General features: G+C 35.8%; 1 protein-coding gene across 2 annotated transcripts; it reads right to left on the bottom strand.

The window, feature by feature from the left end:
• Positions 1–9,123: 9,123 nt before the first annotated feature.
• Positions 9,124–13,872, bottom strand: LOC127156102 (uncharacterized). Of its 2 annotated transcripts, XM_051098824.1 has the most exons (3): positions 12,844–13,872; positions 12,651–12,741; positions 9,124–9,433 (listed from the first exon to the last, which is right to left on the bottom strand). In XM_051098824.1, the coding sequence occupies exons 1-2, from the start codon at positions 13,551–13,553 to the stop codon at positions 12,654–12,656; spliced, it is 798 nt and encodes a 265-aa protein (XP_050954781.1). In that variant the 5' UTR covers positions 13,554–13,872; the 3' UTR covers positions 9,124–9,433; positions 12,651–12,653. The 2 variants fall into 2 exon arrangements, with proteins under 2 accessions (XP_050954781.1, XP_050954780.1); XM_051098823.1 differs by lacking the exon at positions 9,124–9,433 and having other exon boundaries at positions 12,389–12,741.
• Between the last annotated feature and the right edge of the window lie 4,254 nt (positions 13,873–18,126).

Genomic DNA, 18,126 nt, shown 5'->3' with positions numbered 1-18,126 from the left:
ATAGATAGATAGATAGTTAGATAGATAGATAGATAGACAGATAGAATGATAGATAGATAGACAGATAGATAGATAGATAGACAGATAGATAGAAATAATGATAGATAGATAGATAGATAGATAGATAGATAGATAGATAGATAGATAGATAGATAGATAGATAGAATGATAGATAGACAGATAGATAGTTAGATAGACAGATAGATAGATAGATAGATAGATAGATAGATAGATAGATAGATAGGATGATAGAAAGATAGACAGATAGATAGATAGATGATAGATAGAATGATAGATAGACAGATAGATAGTTAGATAGACAGATAGATAGATAGATAGATAGATAGATAGATAGATATATAGATAGATAGATAGATAGATAGATAGATAGATAGATAGACAGACAGATAGATAGAAATAATGATAGATAGATAGATAGATAGATAGATAGATAGATAGATAGATAGATAGATAGATAGATAGATAGATAGAGTGGCAGGAGTAAAGTAAATGTGTCTGGTGGTCCAGACGCTGACTGGTTGTCTGAAGGCTGTAGGTGCGTTTCATTCTGTTCTGAATTATTATGCAGCTGCAAAGCGAGCGTTTGTGAACTGACGTTAGACGCGCATTCATCGCTGCAGGGCCCCGCAGTGCAGCCCAAAGAGTCCTCGCTCATTCTAGCCAGCTCGTTTGGGTTGATCAGCACTGAATGTGACCTCTGTCATTTCAATATAATTGACTCACTGCAGAAAATAGAATTTGAAAAATCTCATTTTTTATATCAAGTTTCTGAGAAGTGCTGTCTGCCACGCATTCTCAAACACCGCCTGAAATCCTGCCTCAGACACCCACAATGAACAACACTGACCCAGACTGTTTAATAACGCCGGCAGACCTTGTCTCTCATCGTTGCCATTTCTCTGACACGGTGTAATTAAACACAAACAATTAGTTATGTCTGGTGTAATAGCCTGAATCTCATTAGCAGTGCTGAATATGGCAATTCACTAGGCTGTTAAGAGTTTTCAATTAAGAGCAAAGATTATACGTTGAAAGCATTTGATGTTAGGCAGATAATCAGAGAATGTGAGTGTCTAACAAATCAAGTCTGTTTTGAACGCAATCAACAGTTTCTGAGACCAAGAAAACAGTTGAGTGCATCAGGAAGGTTAGAGTGCTTTCTCTGCTCTTTCATAATGCAAAAACAATATTGCTCCCACTTTTGTAACTCGTTCTCTAGTTCGTTTCACTTTTAGATTTGCAAGCTTAATGTTGCACCCAAAGGCAAAAATAGCATCCATTTCATGCCCTGATGGAACTTATAAAGTGTACATATTTAAAATATTTTAGAAGACATTATTTTATGGCTGCTAAGTGGGTTATTTTTGTACTGAAATGAGTTGATTACGGATTTAAAGAGCATAGCCTCTCTCTCTCTCTCTCTCTCTCTCTCTCTCTATTGGTATGTATGTAACTATAAAATATATAAACATTTAGTATACAATAAGAATGTGACACATTTAGTCAAATTTGGATGATTTTAGATGATTTTATAATTAAGATATTTTTTTTTAAGATATCACTGGCACACAGTCCACAGTACATTTTTGCAATCCTTTTTTTTAGTTTGTTTTTGTTTTGGCACTTGGTCAAGGTTTGACATAGCTTGTTACCACCCACTGCTGGTAGAGGCTAAAACTACACCATTGTGTAGACAAAGTCAAGCTCTTACTGTAATTGTAAAGGTACAATGAGTTTTTTTTCCCTCCAAACAGTGAATGAATGAATAAATAATTACTAAATAAATAAAAGAATGAATGAATATGAATAAATAAATAAATAAATAAATGTTTTACCAGTGACCATAGATTTATTTATTTATTTATTTATTTTTATTCTATTGAAGCATTTGGAAGCATAAACAAAAAAACAAAACAACAACAACAACAAAACAATAAATATGCTCAGTTCTTTTTTGTAATGGAGCTGCAATGCTTCCATCCCAGCACTGCTGAAGCAAAATTGGCAGAGGGAGACAGCTGCGGGGTTAATTTAAGGGAACTAAATAGCGAAAATGCGTCTCACATGAGAGTGGTAATTTATGAGTCATTTTTAATTTGCTGGTAAATTTAGAATACTCTTGTTCAGCAGTGATTCCAGTAAACACAATTAGTGTATTTAAGGAAGTGGGCCAGAATACTCATACAGTTATTTAACAGCTCACTTGGTAATTGCTGCAAACCTTTTATACCTTTCATGGGGGGAAAAAAATACAAAAAACTGTTTCTTATCTGCATCTGCACCCATCTCTAGATATGATTAATTAGACAGATAATAGATACAAACCTTCTGTTAAATGACTGAGAATCTCCAGATAAACAAGAATACAAACATCTCGGAAGAATAATTAACTGATAAGAGACAAAAGATCTTAAAATAGAGGTAGACATATTAGACTGTAGCTAAAAAAAAAAAAAAAAAAAAAAAAAAAAAAAAATATATATATATATATATATATATATAATTACATGTATTTTCTGCATATTATAATATTAAATGAAATAAAATAATATGAAAACTTAAAAATAAGAAATAAATATATATTTTCTTTCACCCATTTACTCACCAAAATAGCTCATGGCCTTTCCTAATGAAAAATGGGATAAAAAAAAAAAGGCTCTGAAAGTGGTGTGAGTGAGGAGGAGGAGGAGGAGGAGGAGGTGAGATGGAGAGCCTCCGCTGTGACGTTAATGTGTTTGCTCAGCCCTGACATTCCTCTAATGTGCGAGGAGGAATCCCAAATTTAAAAGTAAACCTTGGGGCTTAAGCGTGCGTTGGTGCCTGAGTAGGCCACTCAGTAGGGAACTCCGTTTAGGGCATCCATGCATAAGAGGGAAAGGAGAGGGCACACATTAAAACTCTTTGCAAGAGATGTGCAAAGAAGGCTGAACAACTGGAAAGAAAATGAGAGTATGGAAAAATAAACCGAACAAGATGCTTTAAAAAACTAATAACAAAACATCAGATTTTTTATAATGATTTGAATAATTTCAAAAAGCATGCATATGACTTCATATGGGCTGCTTTCATGATTCGTTTATGGTGCTTTTTGCCATTTTGGAGCTTGGCAGCCTCTTGCCTCTGCATATAAATCAGGGATAGCAAGTATTAATGCAGAAAAAAATTACCCACATCACTTTAATGAGTTCTTCTGTCCCATTAATTGTCATTTGGCTGGTTGTTTTGGCATTTTTGGTCCTGGCTGGCAGTAATTATTATTACAGATCAAAATGTCTTTGCTGGTTAGATCTCTAAAATAGAGTGTGGGAAAATTAAATCCCTAATAATTTTCAGGTATTAAAACACAAAGATTATTTACTTCTCTGGGCGTACAATATGACCCATGAAGGGCACTGAGTGACTCTTTGAAATTAACCTCATTTGCCAGCTCTTGATTTTTTTTCAGCTAATGAATTTGAACGGGTACACAAGGCACTGTACAAATCAATACGTAATTTATGCTAAAACATTTCTCAAAGGGGGATACAGAGTAACCCAAAGAGAGCATTTAAAATAATGTTAATATGACCATCCTTAATAATTACCAATGGTTGGCCTACAGCTCCTAAAGGATTACAGGAGCTCACAGTCATCCGGACAGAAAGCGTTTTTGCATTCCACTGCAATGCTTTTCCATTATTTGTATGTTATAAAAACATGTGTTAGACATACATGTTGGACCACTGCACTTTTGTTTTGTTTCTTTTGCAATGTCTAGTATGGAAGTCCATTTCCTCCATGGGAAAACAAACAAACAAAAAGTTATAACAGCTCTTCGTCTCACAAGCATAAACTCTGAATTGTGAGACAAACTCAGAATTCTGACTTTCTCACAAATCTATATTTATATTGTGCAATTTTCACTTTTTTCCTTAGAATTGTGAGATGTAAACTCAGAATTATTTTTTTTTCTCACAATAAAATAAACATAAGAAAAAAGTTAATTGAGACTTATCTCACAGTTCTGACATTTTTTTTTCCTCAGTTGTGAGTTATACAAAAAAGAATTGAGAGACACAAACTCAAATTTGAGCAAAAAGCCAGAATCATAATTTTATACCTTAAAATCCTGTTTTTATCTCACAATTCTGACTTTTTCATAGAATTGCACGCATTATTCAATTATGCATTATGTAAACTAATAATTGCGAGAAAAATTCTGAATTTTAAAATAAAATGACCTTTTATTTATTTATTTGCATTTGGTGTGCAATAAATGTGTTACTAAATTAAAACATTACAAAGAAAGGACTGTTTTTGTACAGCTAAAATAATTAGAAGTAAAAGCCTCGCACTTTGAAGTTGCAAATGGCTGTGCTGTTCTTTTGTTAAAAAGGTGGATACAGCAACAATAGAATATACAATAAAAACAAAAACATATATTTTAGAGACACATTAACAGTTATTTTGTCAATTTTTTGCACTGACAGTAAAAATATCTTCAAATGAAGTCTAAGCAGATTCACATTTGTGTCTCCAAGTAACACATAACAGTAGCTTCGCAAAAGAATCACAGTTTTTAATGATTTAGTCGAGTAAATGATTCAATGACTCACACATTAAATGAGTATTACTATTAAAAGTAAAGTGATCTTTTGATCTTTTGAGTATTTTTCCTACAAATACTGTAATTTTAGACATACTACTCTGTTCACATACTGTTTCTTGCTTATTAAAGGAGAAGTCCACTTCCAAAACAAAGATTCACATATAATGTACTCACCCCCTTGTCATCCAAGACGTTCATGTCTTTCTTTTTTCAGTCGTGAAGAAATTGTGTTTTTTGAGGAAAACATTTCAGGATTTTTCTCCATATAATGGACTGATATGGTGCCCCGAGTTTGAACTTCCAAAATGTAGTTTAAATGCGGCTTCAAACGATCACAAATGCGGTTGTAAACGATCCCAGCCGAGGAAGAAGAGTCTTATCTAGCGAAACGATCAGTTATTTTCATAAAAATAATACAATTTATATACTTTTTAATCTCAAATGCTCGTCTTGTCTTTCTCTCCCTAAACTGTGTGTATTCTGACTCAAGACAGTTCGGGTATGTCGAAAAACTCCAATCGTATTTTCTCCCTCAACTTCAAAAATCATTTCAGAATCATCCTACATCGCTGCAGAAGTACAGACACAGTGTTTGCAAAGTGAACATGCAAAGAAGATCAAACACCCTTAGCAAAAAAGGTAAAACAGTGATATAGGATGATCTTGAAGTTGAGGGAGAACATGAGATGGGAGTTTTTCCACATACACTAACTGACATGAACTGGAACAAAAACATTTGACATTAAAAAGTACATAAATTGTATTATTTTTATGAAAATAATATTGTTTCGCTAGATAAGACCCTTCTTCCTCGGCTGGGATTGTTTACAACCACATTTGTGATCGTTTGAAGCTGCATTTAAACTACATTTTGGAAGTTCAAGATTGGGGCACCATATCAGTCCATTATATGGAGAAAAATGCTGAAATGTTTTCCTCAAAAAACATAATTTCTTTACCACTGAAGAAAGAAAGACATGAACATCTTGGATGAGGTTCTAGATGTGGACTTCTCCATTAAGGGTTAATTCAAGTTAACAAGGACATTTTTTCCCAGTCATCTAAATGGCAAAACTGTCCCAGTTAACCCAAATTCTCCCTATAAAGTAGGGAAGTAGTGGTCCAAAATAAATCAGGGTTTTGCTTGAATCTGTTGAATGAATCAGTCAGTGATTCACTCGTAGAAGCAGTCGCTTGTCACCACCTACTATGTGACCCGCAGAAAGAGTTATAGTGAAAAATGGAACAGACAGTCAGTGTTTTAGAGACTTTAGATCTTAGATTTAGATTTTAGAACTTTAGATTTAGATTTTATCAACATTCACTAAACAAGCTCATTCTAAATCTTATCTAATTAGTTCCTTACATAACATGCTCTCAGCTCTTCTGGTGATTGCTCTCCATCCTTCTGAAGAGGCACAACACCACACGCTCACACTTTTTACGCCATCTGCGCTATTCCTAGTTCAATTTCTCCCTCAGTGCTCGTGTTTGTTCCATATTCCAGACAGCGGTCCCTTATGGTCCTGTTAAGTACTCCAGCCATACTTCCAGAGTGTAATTGCTTGGTGGGAACCCTCATCAGAGGACCCGGACTAAACCTCCTGGGCAGGGAGCTTGGCATACATAATCTGCGGCCCGGAGAGCCGCGGCTCTATCGCGGTGTGACGCGGGTTTCAGATGAGGGTCCTCCGAGGTAACACGCCGCATGGTTTACACAAGCTTTCACGTTCAATAATTTATGACAACTGCTTCGATGCGCGCTGATATGCTAGAATGATTCAATGCCACAGAGAGGAAAGAATCAAATATTGTGCGCGACCTGCATTAATGCATGAATTCATATCAACTGATCGGATGGTAGGAATACACACTGATATTTAAAAAACAAAACTCACGAAACGTATCAGCCGGCGTGTAGGAACAGGATACAGAAAACATACCACATTTGATTGTGAGATTAGATTGTGCTAACAAAATGGCCAAATAGTGTTAGCATGCATTTTGTTCAAGCAAATAAACCCAAATGCTACATTATTACTGTACACTGTTGCCTGTTGCTTCATTTTAACCTTATTTAGATGATGCACTTTCTCTTATTCCCGGTTTCTGCTTCAAGGACCGTCTTTCTCTGGAGTCTGCTCTTCTCTGTTTCATTTTCTTCTTAAAAAACCCCACTAATGGCTAGTACAGCATAAACGTGGATATAATACACATTTGATGAGAAAAAAAGCCCATTTTGGCCTAGTTACGCTTATTTTCAATATGTAACGTGAGAGAAATTCACGAAAAATGAATTGATAGTGTTTATTTGCTGTCTGTTTTATTCATTTCAGGAATTATGGAAATCAGGTAACAATGTTGACAAACTGTGCTGAGCCCAAATTACGTGCTGCAGTTCTACATCACAATGATTTTATTTAAACACACATGTTGTAGGATTCTTTATAGCATCTTATTAAACTGGATTTTGTATAGTTATGAATATGATGCATGTTTCAGTAAGTGTTTAGTGATTTTGTCTCTGCATTTTGAGCTTTACTGCAGTGTTATCAGTGATATTGTGTGGTAATAAAACTCATTTTTTTGAGATGATAGCATTTTCAGAAAGATGGTTCTGTGTTCAGCAAAAAAATAAATTCTGTCTAGATTTGGCTTTAAAAGTCCATCTGAAATGGATCGATAAACGGCAGCATATAATCAGGGTTTTCATGACAGCAGTGAAAGTAAAGTGTATTCAAATAACAACAGTATTCTCATCTGCTGCTCTGACAGTGTCTCAATATATTTTAAGCACAAAGGTTGAGGTGGATTTCTTTGCACCTTGCAGTTGATACATGTCAGTGTTTAGGGCAGTAACCTCTAGAATAAACCAGCTCAGCTGTTTACTGTAGAAAAACACTCGTTCAATGACTGTCACAAACTCAAACGGTGCCAGGATGCTCACTGGTATCTGATAATGTACTCATTTAAGCTATGAATGATTTTTTTTTCCTCCTCTCTCAAAATGTTGGCACTGTACCATTATAATATTATAATTGCCCATATCTGACACAAAATAAAATAAAATAAAATAAAAATAATTGCAATTTTTACATTTCATAGTTCTGTTTTTTTTTTTCCTTAACACGGAATAAAATATTAAAAAAGAAATTGCAACTTTTTTCAACTTTTCCCCGGTCATCTGAATGGCAAAAGTAGTCAAATTGGGATGAAACCTGTTTTTCAACACAAAATAAAAAAAATGAATGAATGAATGATGAAATACGTAAATAAACAAATAAATACATGAATAAATGAATGAATGAATGACTGGATAAATAAATAAATAAATAAATAAATAAATAAATAAATTGCATTTTTTTACATCTCATTTTTACATTCTTTTAATTTATTTATTTATTTTTTACTTAACATGGAAAAAAATATTAAAACTTTTTTTTTAATTAAATATTAAATATTAAAAAAACTTTTCTTCTCAGAATTATTAATTTATATCTCATAACTCTTAAATAAAGAATTGTCAGAACTGTGAGATATTTGTCACACCCCTGGACTGATTAGTTGGTTTCTCCCATCATTTCCCCCTGCAGCTCTGTGTGTTTTGGTATCTCCCTTATTGTCTGCACCTGTGTTTGTAATCAGTCTGTGTATATATAGCGTGTGTTTTTCCCCCTTTCCTTGTCGGACGTTGATGTGTTCCTGTGTCTCCTGTGTTTCCTGTTGGATTTATTAAATACCTTTCGTTTATTTACGTCGTTGTTCGTGTGCTTCGTCTGAGCGTGACAATATTAACTCAACTTGCAAGTGAGAATTGAGAAAAAGTTGCATTTGAACTCAGAATTTAAATTTTTTTGTTCTTAAAATTCTTTATTTATTCATTCATTTTCATATAATATAATAGCAAATGAGTGATTATTAATGCAAATAAATTATTAAACAATTATAATAGTTTAACAGTATAATCAATATTATAATATGCCTATAATTATTTAAGCAGTTGAATATAATATAATTTAGCCAAAAGAGCAGCATATAAAGGCATGTGTATATAGTTCTCCACTCTTGAAAACAAGAGTTGACATCATTCACCTTTAGCACTGTCAGCTCTCATGATGGCTTTGTGTTAACATACGACAGTGGAAATTCTCCTTTAATTTGATTATTAATTGTCTGTCTGCTGTCCGCCAGCAGAAGAGCTGGCCTCCTGTCTCTTTCATGTCGGATCAAATGCATTCATTATTTTTGGGGGTCTAAAAGTGAGCTGTCCATAAAACATGCCCTTTGATGAGTTTGCATTGGATCTCAAGAAGCGCTGGTTAGGAGAGTCAAAGGCCTTGATTATTCCTGCTCTGCCACTCTGATGGACGATCTGGACTCGTCTCTTTCTCGTCTCTTTCATTCTGCTCTCGGTCCTGGCCTGCAATTATTTATGTATTCTTTCATCAGGTGCCACGTTGAAGCGGCAATTGTGCAGGACATCTGAGATCAGTTATAAAGAATAATAAATTCAATTCAATTCAATTCAAATTTATTTGTATAGCGCTTTTCACGATACATATCGTTGCAAAGCAGCTTTACACCAAATTGACATTTTTACAATATATGTAGTAGTAGCTTGATGTACATATGGTAGAGATGTGTGGTAAAGATCAATTAATGACGTAATCAAACAGACAAAGAACACTATAAATTTGTAGCAGAATTTGGTAGTGCTGTATGTTTTCAGGGTTGGCATCAGGGTTGGCATCATCTGAAGTCCTCTGAAGGGCTGGCATCATCTTTTCTTAAGTGTTCTGGATCCACACTGGAGCTTGTGAATTCCTAGTTACCATGGGATGTCAATCCCATGGCAAAAACAGAGAACAAATAGGAACATAATTAGCGTAGCTGCTGTTCAAACTAAGAAAAGGAAGGTTTGTTAAACCAGAGCTAAAAGATTAAAATGAACATTTGATCAGATATAGCTGCAGAAAAAGTTTATGAGATGCATTATTTGAATGCTTGGCTAAAAAGATGTGTCTTTAATCTAGATTTAAACAGAGAGAGTGTGTCTGAACCCCGAACGTTATCAGGAAGGCTGTTCCAGAGTTTGGGTGCCAAATGTGAAAAAGCTCTACCTCCTTTAGTGGACTTTGCTATCTTAGGTACTACCAACAGTCCAGAGTTTTGTGACCTTAGGGAGCGTGATGGATTGTAGCGTGGTAGAAGACTAGTTAGGTACGCAGGAGCTAAACCGTTAAGTGCCTTATAGGTAAGAAGTGCTATTTTGTAGCTGATGCGGAACCTAATAGGCAGCCAGTGCAGAGACTTTAAAATTGGGGTAATATGATCATATTTTCTTGACCTGGTAAGGACTCTAGCAGCTGCATTTTGGACTATCTGTAGCTTGTTTATTGAAGATGCAGGACAACCACCTAGTAGTGCATTACAATAGTCCAGTCTAGAGGTCATGAATGCGTGAACTAGCTTTTCTGCATCAGAAACAGGTAACATGTTTCGCAGCTTGGCAATGTTTCTAAGATGGAAGAATGCTGTTTTTGTAACATGAGAAATATGATTTTCAAAAGACAAGTTGCTGTCTAATATAACACCCAGGCTTTTGACTGTAGTGGAAGTAACAGTACATCCGTCTAGTTGTAAATTGTAAGTCAAAAGATTCTGTGTATTGTTTTTAGGTCCAATAAGTAATATCTCTGTCTTATCTGAATTTAATAGCAGAAAATTGTTGGTCATCCAATCTTTTACATTTTTAACGCACTCTGTTAACTTTGATAATTCAGAAGTTTCATCTGGTCTTGTTGAGATATATAGTTGAGTATCATCAGCATAACAATGGAAACTAATCCCGTGTTTTCTAATAATATTACCAAGGGGCAGCATGTATATTGAAAATAGTAGAGGACCTAGAACAGATCCTTGTGGCACTCCATACTTTACTGGTGATAACTGAGATGACTCCCCATTTAAATAAACAAAGTGGTAGCGATCAGACAGGTAGGATCTAAACCATTTTAAAGCCTGCCCTTGGATACCTGCATAATTTTGTAGTCGATCTATTAGTATGTCATGATCTATAGTGTCAAACGCAGCACTAAGATCAAGTAAAACTAGCAGTGAGATGCAGCCTTGGTCTGACGCAAGAAGCAAGTCATTAGTGATTTTAACAAGTGCAGTTTCTGTGCTGTGATGGGGCCTGAAGCCTGACTGAAATTCTTCATAGATATCATTTTTTTGCAAGAATGAGCACAGTTGAGCAGATATAACTTTCTCTAAAATTTTAGACATAAATGGAAGATTAGAAATGGGTCTATAATTTGCCAGTTCACTAGGGTCTAGCTGTGGTTTCTTAATAAGAGGCTTAATAACCGCCAGCTTGAATGGTTTTGGGACGTGACCTAAAGATAACGATGAGTTGATAATATTGAGAAGCGGTTCTTCTGCCACAGGTAACAATTCTTTTAGTAATTTAGTGGGTACGGGATCTAATAGGCATGTTGTTGGTTTAGACACAGTGATGAGTTTATTTAACTCTTCCTGTCCTATAGCGGTAAAGTACTGCAGTTTTTCTTTGGGTGCGACGAAAGAAGTTGACATATTAGATGCAGTATAATCTACATTGGTTATTGTATTTCTGATGTTATCCATTTTATCAGTGAAGAAATTCATAAAGTCATTACTATTAAACTGTAAAGGAATATTTAGATCAGGTAGTGTCTGGTTATTTGTTAATCTAGCCACTGTGCTAAATAAAAACCTTGGATTTTTTTGGTTATTTTCTATGAGTTCGCGGAAATGCTCAGCCCTAGCAGCTTTTAAAGCCTGTCTGTATCTGGACATACAGTTTTTCCATGCAATTCTAAAAACTTCCAAGTTAGTTTTTCTCCATTTGCGCTCAAGAATGCGAGTTTCTTTTTTGAGGGATTGGGTATTACTATTGTACCATGGTGCAATACGTTTTTCTCTAACTTTTTTTCAATTTGATGGGGGCAACAGCTTCTAACGTATCGGAGAAGATGGTGCCCATATTGCTAGTCATTTTGTCTAGATCCTGTGTATTAAGGGGTACACAGAGCAGTTGAGATAAATCAGGCAGGTTATTTGTGAATCTATCTTTGGTGGCTGGAACAATAGTTCTGCCAAGACGATAACGCGGAGCCCTACAGTTAATATCAGTGATACGCAGCATGCACGATACAAGGAAATGGTCAGAAACATCATCACTTTGAGGTACGATATCTATATCAGTAAGATCAATTCCATGCGATATAATTAAATCTAGCGTATGATTAAAACGATGAGTGGGCCCAGTGACATTTTGCTTGACTCCAAAAGAGTTTATTAGGTCAGTAAACGCAAGTCCTAACGCATCATTTGTATTATCAACGTGAATGTTAAAATCTCCGACAATTAGCACTTTATCAAAATTAACCAATAGTTCTGAAAGGAATTCTGCAAATTCTTTTAGGAAATCTGTATATGGCCCTGGCGGTCTATACACAGTAGCTAAAACAAGAGATAGGAGAGATTTCTTTTGCATATCTGGCAGAGTAACATTAAGCAAAAGTATTTCAAATGAATTAAACCTGTATCCTGTTTTCTGAGTAACATTGAAAATATCACTATATATTGTTGCAACACCACCACCACGACCACTCTGACGGGGCTCATGCTTATAGTAGAAGTTTAGTGGAGTAGACTCATTTAGACTAATATAATCATTAGGTTTTAGCCAGGTTTCAGTTAAGCAGAGTACATCAAAACTATTATCTGTGATCATTTCATTCACAATAACTGCTTTGGGTGCAAGTGATCTAATGTTTAGGAGCCCAAGCTTTAAAAATGGTTTCTGTTCGTGTATTTTGCTTTTTTCTGGTTTAATTACGATCAGATTTTTTTTTCTAGATCCTACATTAAATTTACGTTTTGACCTCACTATTCGAGGAACAGACACAGTCTTTATAGATTGGACAGTGCAACTACTATCATTTAAGCGTTCAGAACAAAAGCCATCGTAGCAATCATATAAGAATGTACTCACTAGTCAAATGGAGCGTAGCGTCCTGGAGATGTTGTCCGACAGCAGCTCCGCTCCGACTCTGCTGGGGTGCAGGCCATCAGCACGGAAAAGCCTAGGACGTTCCCAGAAAAGATTCCAATTATTAACAAAGAGCAGTTTCTGTTCTTTACACCATGTCAATAACCATTCATTTAGAGCAAAAAGTCTACTGAACCTTTCGTGCCCACGTCGATACGTGGGAAGGGGTCCTGACACGATGATCCTCATCGTGGGCGACGTGCTGCGAACAGTCTCGATCAGGCTGCTGAAGTCCCTCTTCAGAACCTCCGTCTGCCGCAGCCTGGTGTCGTTCACCCCCGCGTGCAGGACGATCGCGCCGACGCTCTCGCCGTCCTTCAGGATCGCGGGTATCTGCGCAGAAACATCGAGAACGCGAGCACCAGGAAAACAGTGGATGTGGACTTTACCTTTAGCTAAAGTAGCACGTACGTACCGGACAATGGAGTCTCCGACGATCACAGCGTCGCGTTCCGTCTCGCGGAGGGGAGCGAAGCGGTTCCGGGTGGAGATCTCGAAGACCGGAGGCGGCGAGGTCCTCGGCCGGGGCCTGGCTCGCGTCTTCCGCTGCTGCTGCACCCAGGGTCCGTGGTGTCCCGGCGCCGGAGTGAAGGACATCTGGGAAGATCGCGTCCAGGGTGCACGGGAGCTGTGCAGAGAAGCACACGGAGTAGAGGTGGTCAGAGTGTTAGTATCACGCTGTATACTCACCCGGGAGGACTCCAGAGCGGCCCTCCGCTCTCTCAGCTCCGTCTGCCGCACCAACAGCTCCTGGATCTGCTTCTCCACGGCATCCAGCTCGAGCTGCAACGAGTGCAGCTCGAACGTGTCCTCACCTGCACTCAAAGGTGGACACAAATTCGCCATTAAAGCAAGTAACAGTGAGTAAACAATGGAAATGTGTGTAAGCAGTGTGTAAACAATGCAAGCAGGATTAGCGGCAACCACGCTGGTGCTGCTAACGGGCTATAAGCTAGCGACTCCGGAAATCAAAACAAAACTAGTGATAACAAAGCAATCCGGATGTTTTAGTTGTAGAATACAATAGGGGGTATATTCACACGTTATAAGAAACAAGAATGATTGTGTATAAAATTGATTTTGAATTGAAAAACAGACAATAAGAAATTAACTCGACGGAGCTCAAACTCTAAGCGTGCAACCGCAACAAACGGGAAGTGACGTCTGCGATCTGCGAATAAAGAATAACATCTTCATCCTCACTGTATTATTTAATGGCTGGTGAGTGCTTGTTTTCAAGGTGCCGTAGCAGATCGTCTCAGAAGCTTTGCTTCGTGCGGATATTAGAATTCTGGCCGTGTTACTGTTCTTTGACCCTGACCACTGCGTTACAGCTGCAAATGAATGTCAAAAAGTATTTCTCTCCCATTTTATAATCCAATATTTCTATTCAGCCATAATTGTATGCAAGTTAAACCTTGTCTGAAAATCAGCACACAAAGCCTTGACTCTCTGACATTCATGTCATATTTTAGGAGTGCCATTAACATTTCACATGCTGGGGCAAAGAATATAAGCTACATCACTAAATGCTGCTAACCTTGATAGTCTTTCAGAACTAAATAAAAAGATCCACAAAAGGTGAGAGGAAAGAAAAAACTCGGGTTGAAATATTAATGTAGTCTGTAAGATGCAGTGTCATCTTATGTATCCATTCAGACTCTCCATCACTTCTGATGCGATGTTCTCCACACAATGCCCTTCGAACACACAGAAATGGATTGTCTGCTGCTTCTGTTGAATCTGTGTCGTATAAAGGACAGTCGTCCCTGCTGAGAAGACCAGCACAAATTGCCATTCTGCTGTAGTCCGGGCGGGTTAGTGCGATTTCATCTGCAAGATGCCATTTTTGGCACTTTCAAATGGCGAAAAGACAAAGCCCACTTTTCTTTTTGAAAACTATTTCTGTATCCAGTATAGAACATCGCTTGGACCCTTTCCACAATATGGTGTGAAGACCAAAAAAAAAATAGTATTTTTTTAGAGTCAACGGCAGATGGCAAGCTTAAACTGCAACACTGTTTCTCAGGTTATTGTAAGAAATTTGTGTCTAATTCATGGGCAGTTTAAGTTAAAATGATTTTTTTTTTTAAGTAAAACATAAAATAAACAGTGTTGGGGGTAACGCATTACAAGTAACGCGAGATACTCTTCACTCTTCACTCTTCTACCTCTTCACTTTTTCAAGTAACTAGTAAAGTAACGCATTACTTTTTATTTTACAAGTTACTTTTTTAAATAAGTAATGCCAGTTACTTTTTTTTCCTATTTATTGATTGAAAGCTCTCCTGTCCCCATGTTGAGAGAAATCAGGAGTAAGGTGTTATTTTAGTGTTACTTTAGTTCTAGAATAAATGTGAACATGCATTAATTCATCTAAAAAAAAATAAATAAATAAATAAAAAACAGATTAAGTTTTCCTCAAAATTAATAAAACTCAGAATCTTTTATGCATTTAATCCCATTGTTTAACCAATGTCTTTGCTGCTGCTTTTCAATGACCCAATTCAACCATAGTAATAAACAAAAATTACTCAAGATAAACTAACATTTGTTCTTCTTCTTTTTTTTTCATTGCTGAAGAGCGTTGATCTTTCATCTTCTGCATTCTACTGTACAGACATAAATGTACTTTTTCTTCAGCCTGAGGCCTTTGGTGTGAAATTTACATTTGCCAAAAATAGAACTTCTTCATATTAAAACAAACAAATATGCTCTGCCCAGACTTAGACAGTAACACAAAAGTAATGTAACTCATTACTTTCCATAAAACGTAACTAGGTAACGTAATTAGTTATTTTTTAGGGAGTAACGCAAAATTGTAACGCGTTACTTTTAAAAGTAACTTTCCCCAACACTGAAAGTAAATAAATAAACAAATAAATATTGTTAGTTAGACATCTAAGAAACAATATTTTCTCTTAAAATGAGTGCTTATTTTATTTTATTTTATTTTATTTTACGTTTTGTATTCGTTTTTTTAAGTATATTTAATATTTAGTGTTACATATTTTACATGTTCCCAGTTTTATTAACAGGGTCGAATATTTTAATAATAAAGCATAATATTTTGTTTGAAAAGTAATATTTTTTGGAATGTTATGAACTTTCCCAATTTTAATGAAGATTTACCTTGATGTTGACCTCCTTTCACTGACAGTTTGTTAATTGTTAGGCCTTATTTGGCACTCAAATCATGCAAAGTGGCATTTGAGGGATTTTCCAATCTGTAATGTTAATGCGTTCCCTGTTTTATTCCTGCATGACATTTAGAAGATTTCACCAGTTTGGGCAATGTTTGTAATGTGCATCTGCTCTTTTTAAGATATTGTTAGGACATTGTTTGCTTAAAATAGATCCTGATAATTGATTTGCACTTTTAGATGTCAAAAATCAACATGGAAACCCATTTCCACCACTAAATTTCTTTGGGACTTTTTATATCACAATTCTTCCTTTTTTTTTTTTTTTTTTTTTTTTTTTTTTTTTTTTTTTAGAAATTTATATCTCACAATTCTGATTTTATAACAAGAAATAAAGTCTGAATTGTGATCAGTTCTTTAAGAATTGGACTTGAAATTGTTCAGACTGAAATTCACAGGCAATCTTACCCCTCAATGTTGTAAAGTACAGTACCTGTGTCACATTTGGTTGGACATTCATGACATCTGGTCAGGAGACGCACAAAGACTATTGATGTCTGTTTGTGATTGACATTCATTTTGATGCAATGCCTCTAAAGGTGAGTCAGCCAAGAAGATTTCAGTGAATTACAACATAAGTTTCTGTTTGTTTTATCATCATCATCAGCCGCAAACTTACTCACTTCATACAGGTTTAAATACTGGAAGCCAAACTCTATACGGCTCCGCAGAGGAAGGGCCTTGTGTTTTAAACTCAAAAGCTACAATCAAACCAATGTAGGAAAAACGGGAAGTTTGCACCCCTCAGGCTCCTTGACCTTTTCACGCTCTCCCTCTATCCACTATCTGTCTGGCACTTGAGACGAGGATGGAAAGGTTAAGGTGAACCCATGGTGACCTCTTCTGCATTTCCTTTGAGCTGGACGTCTTTAAAGCTACAGGGATCATAAGACTTCAACTGAGCTCTACTCCGCCGTCTGACAATCCCTCCTGTACTCTACAAGTGGCTGCCAAGTAACTGTGCATATCCACCGTCCTGTTTCACCTCTACTCCTAATATTCATTCCAAAGCATGCGTTTTATAGGGATTATTATGGATTATAATGTAGCACTAGTACTTAGCTTTGCATTTCCCCCATTTTCAACACTAACTAATGAATTGAAATGTATGCATGCATTCGTGTATGTATGCTTTGTATAATACTGTTTAAATATGCGTCTGCCCAAGGAGGTTCAATGTCCCAGTTGAGTCTTTGTTCATCTCAAGGTCTGTGCTCATCTACTGTTAAAATGTTGTTGTTGTTTTTTTTTTTCCATGCCATTAAGAGCTTTGGCAGGAGAGACTGTAATGGACTATTGTTTGGACATTTTGAAAAGTGCACAGTACCTTCCCAACACAAAATATTTCCCGTAATATTAAACATTTTATTTATATTTTCTCTTTCTGCAGAGAACATCTTTATGCCAGAAGAAGTCTTTTTTTTTATTCTCTTTATTAATTTGTTCAAGAATGCATTCATGACCAAATAACAGATTATCTTCATAAATGAGTCATTATTAAATTATTAAATGAGTCATTAAATTAGTTACTCAACCATTCTGTTCAAAATCTTGATCTAACAATATGCAACTGTTTTTAGGTGTCTTTAGTCTGTCTGTGTGATGTTTATTTGTGATGTAATTGATTGTACTGCTGCACATTTTGGCCAGGACACTCCTGTGAAAGAGATTTTTAATCTCAGAGAGTTTTTTCTGGTTAAATAAAGGTTAAATAAAAAAATAAATAAAAAAATCACTAATCATTTAGGTACAAGACTTCAATACTGTGTGCTGAAATAGATATAGTTTGTTTGTTTGTTTATTTATTTATTTGAAAACTGAAAATCTGCATTGTACATAATCCAATATTAGCTTCTTGTTTATTACAATTTTGTATAAAATCAGTACTACATAATTATGCTGCCTCGAATTAGTGATGATCTTACAAACGTTTGAGCATTACTGTCGTAGATTAGCACAGCTGTGATTACTTGTTGTATAGCACCAAAATATGAAATTTATTACAATTTGTCCTAATTTTATTCGATTTTTAAATATTTCATTATAAGCCAACTGTCATTAGTTAGTGATGCTTATCAAAGTTATTTTAATTGTCTGTCATAATAATAAATGAGCTACATGTTATTACGCAGAGGCTGCAGAATATTATTTGAAGAAGATTTCTGAACTCCTTGTTCTTTAATTTTTAAATATTATTCAAATATTGTTCTATCCTA

This window comes from Labeo rohita, chromosome 24 (assembly GCF_022985175.1).
Source record: "Labeo rohita strain BAU-BD-2019 chromosome 24, IGBB_LRoh.1.0, whole genome shotgun sequence".
NCBI classification, from domain to species: domain Eukaryota; kingdom Metazoa; phylum Chordata; class Actinopteri; order Cypriniformes; family Cyprinidae; genus Labeo; species Labeo rohita.
The sequence above is the reverse complement of the archived record's forward strand: the minus strand, read 5'-3'. Positions and strand labels throughout refer to the sequence as shown.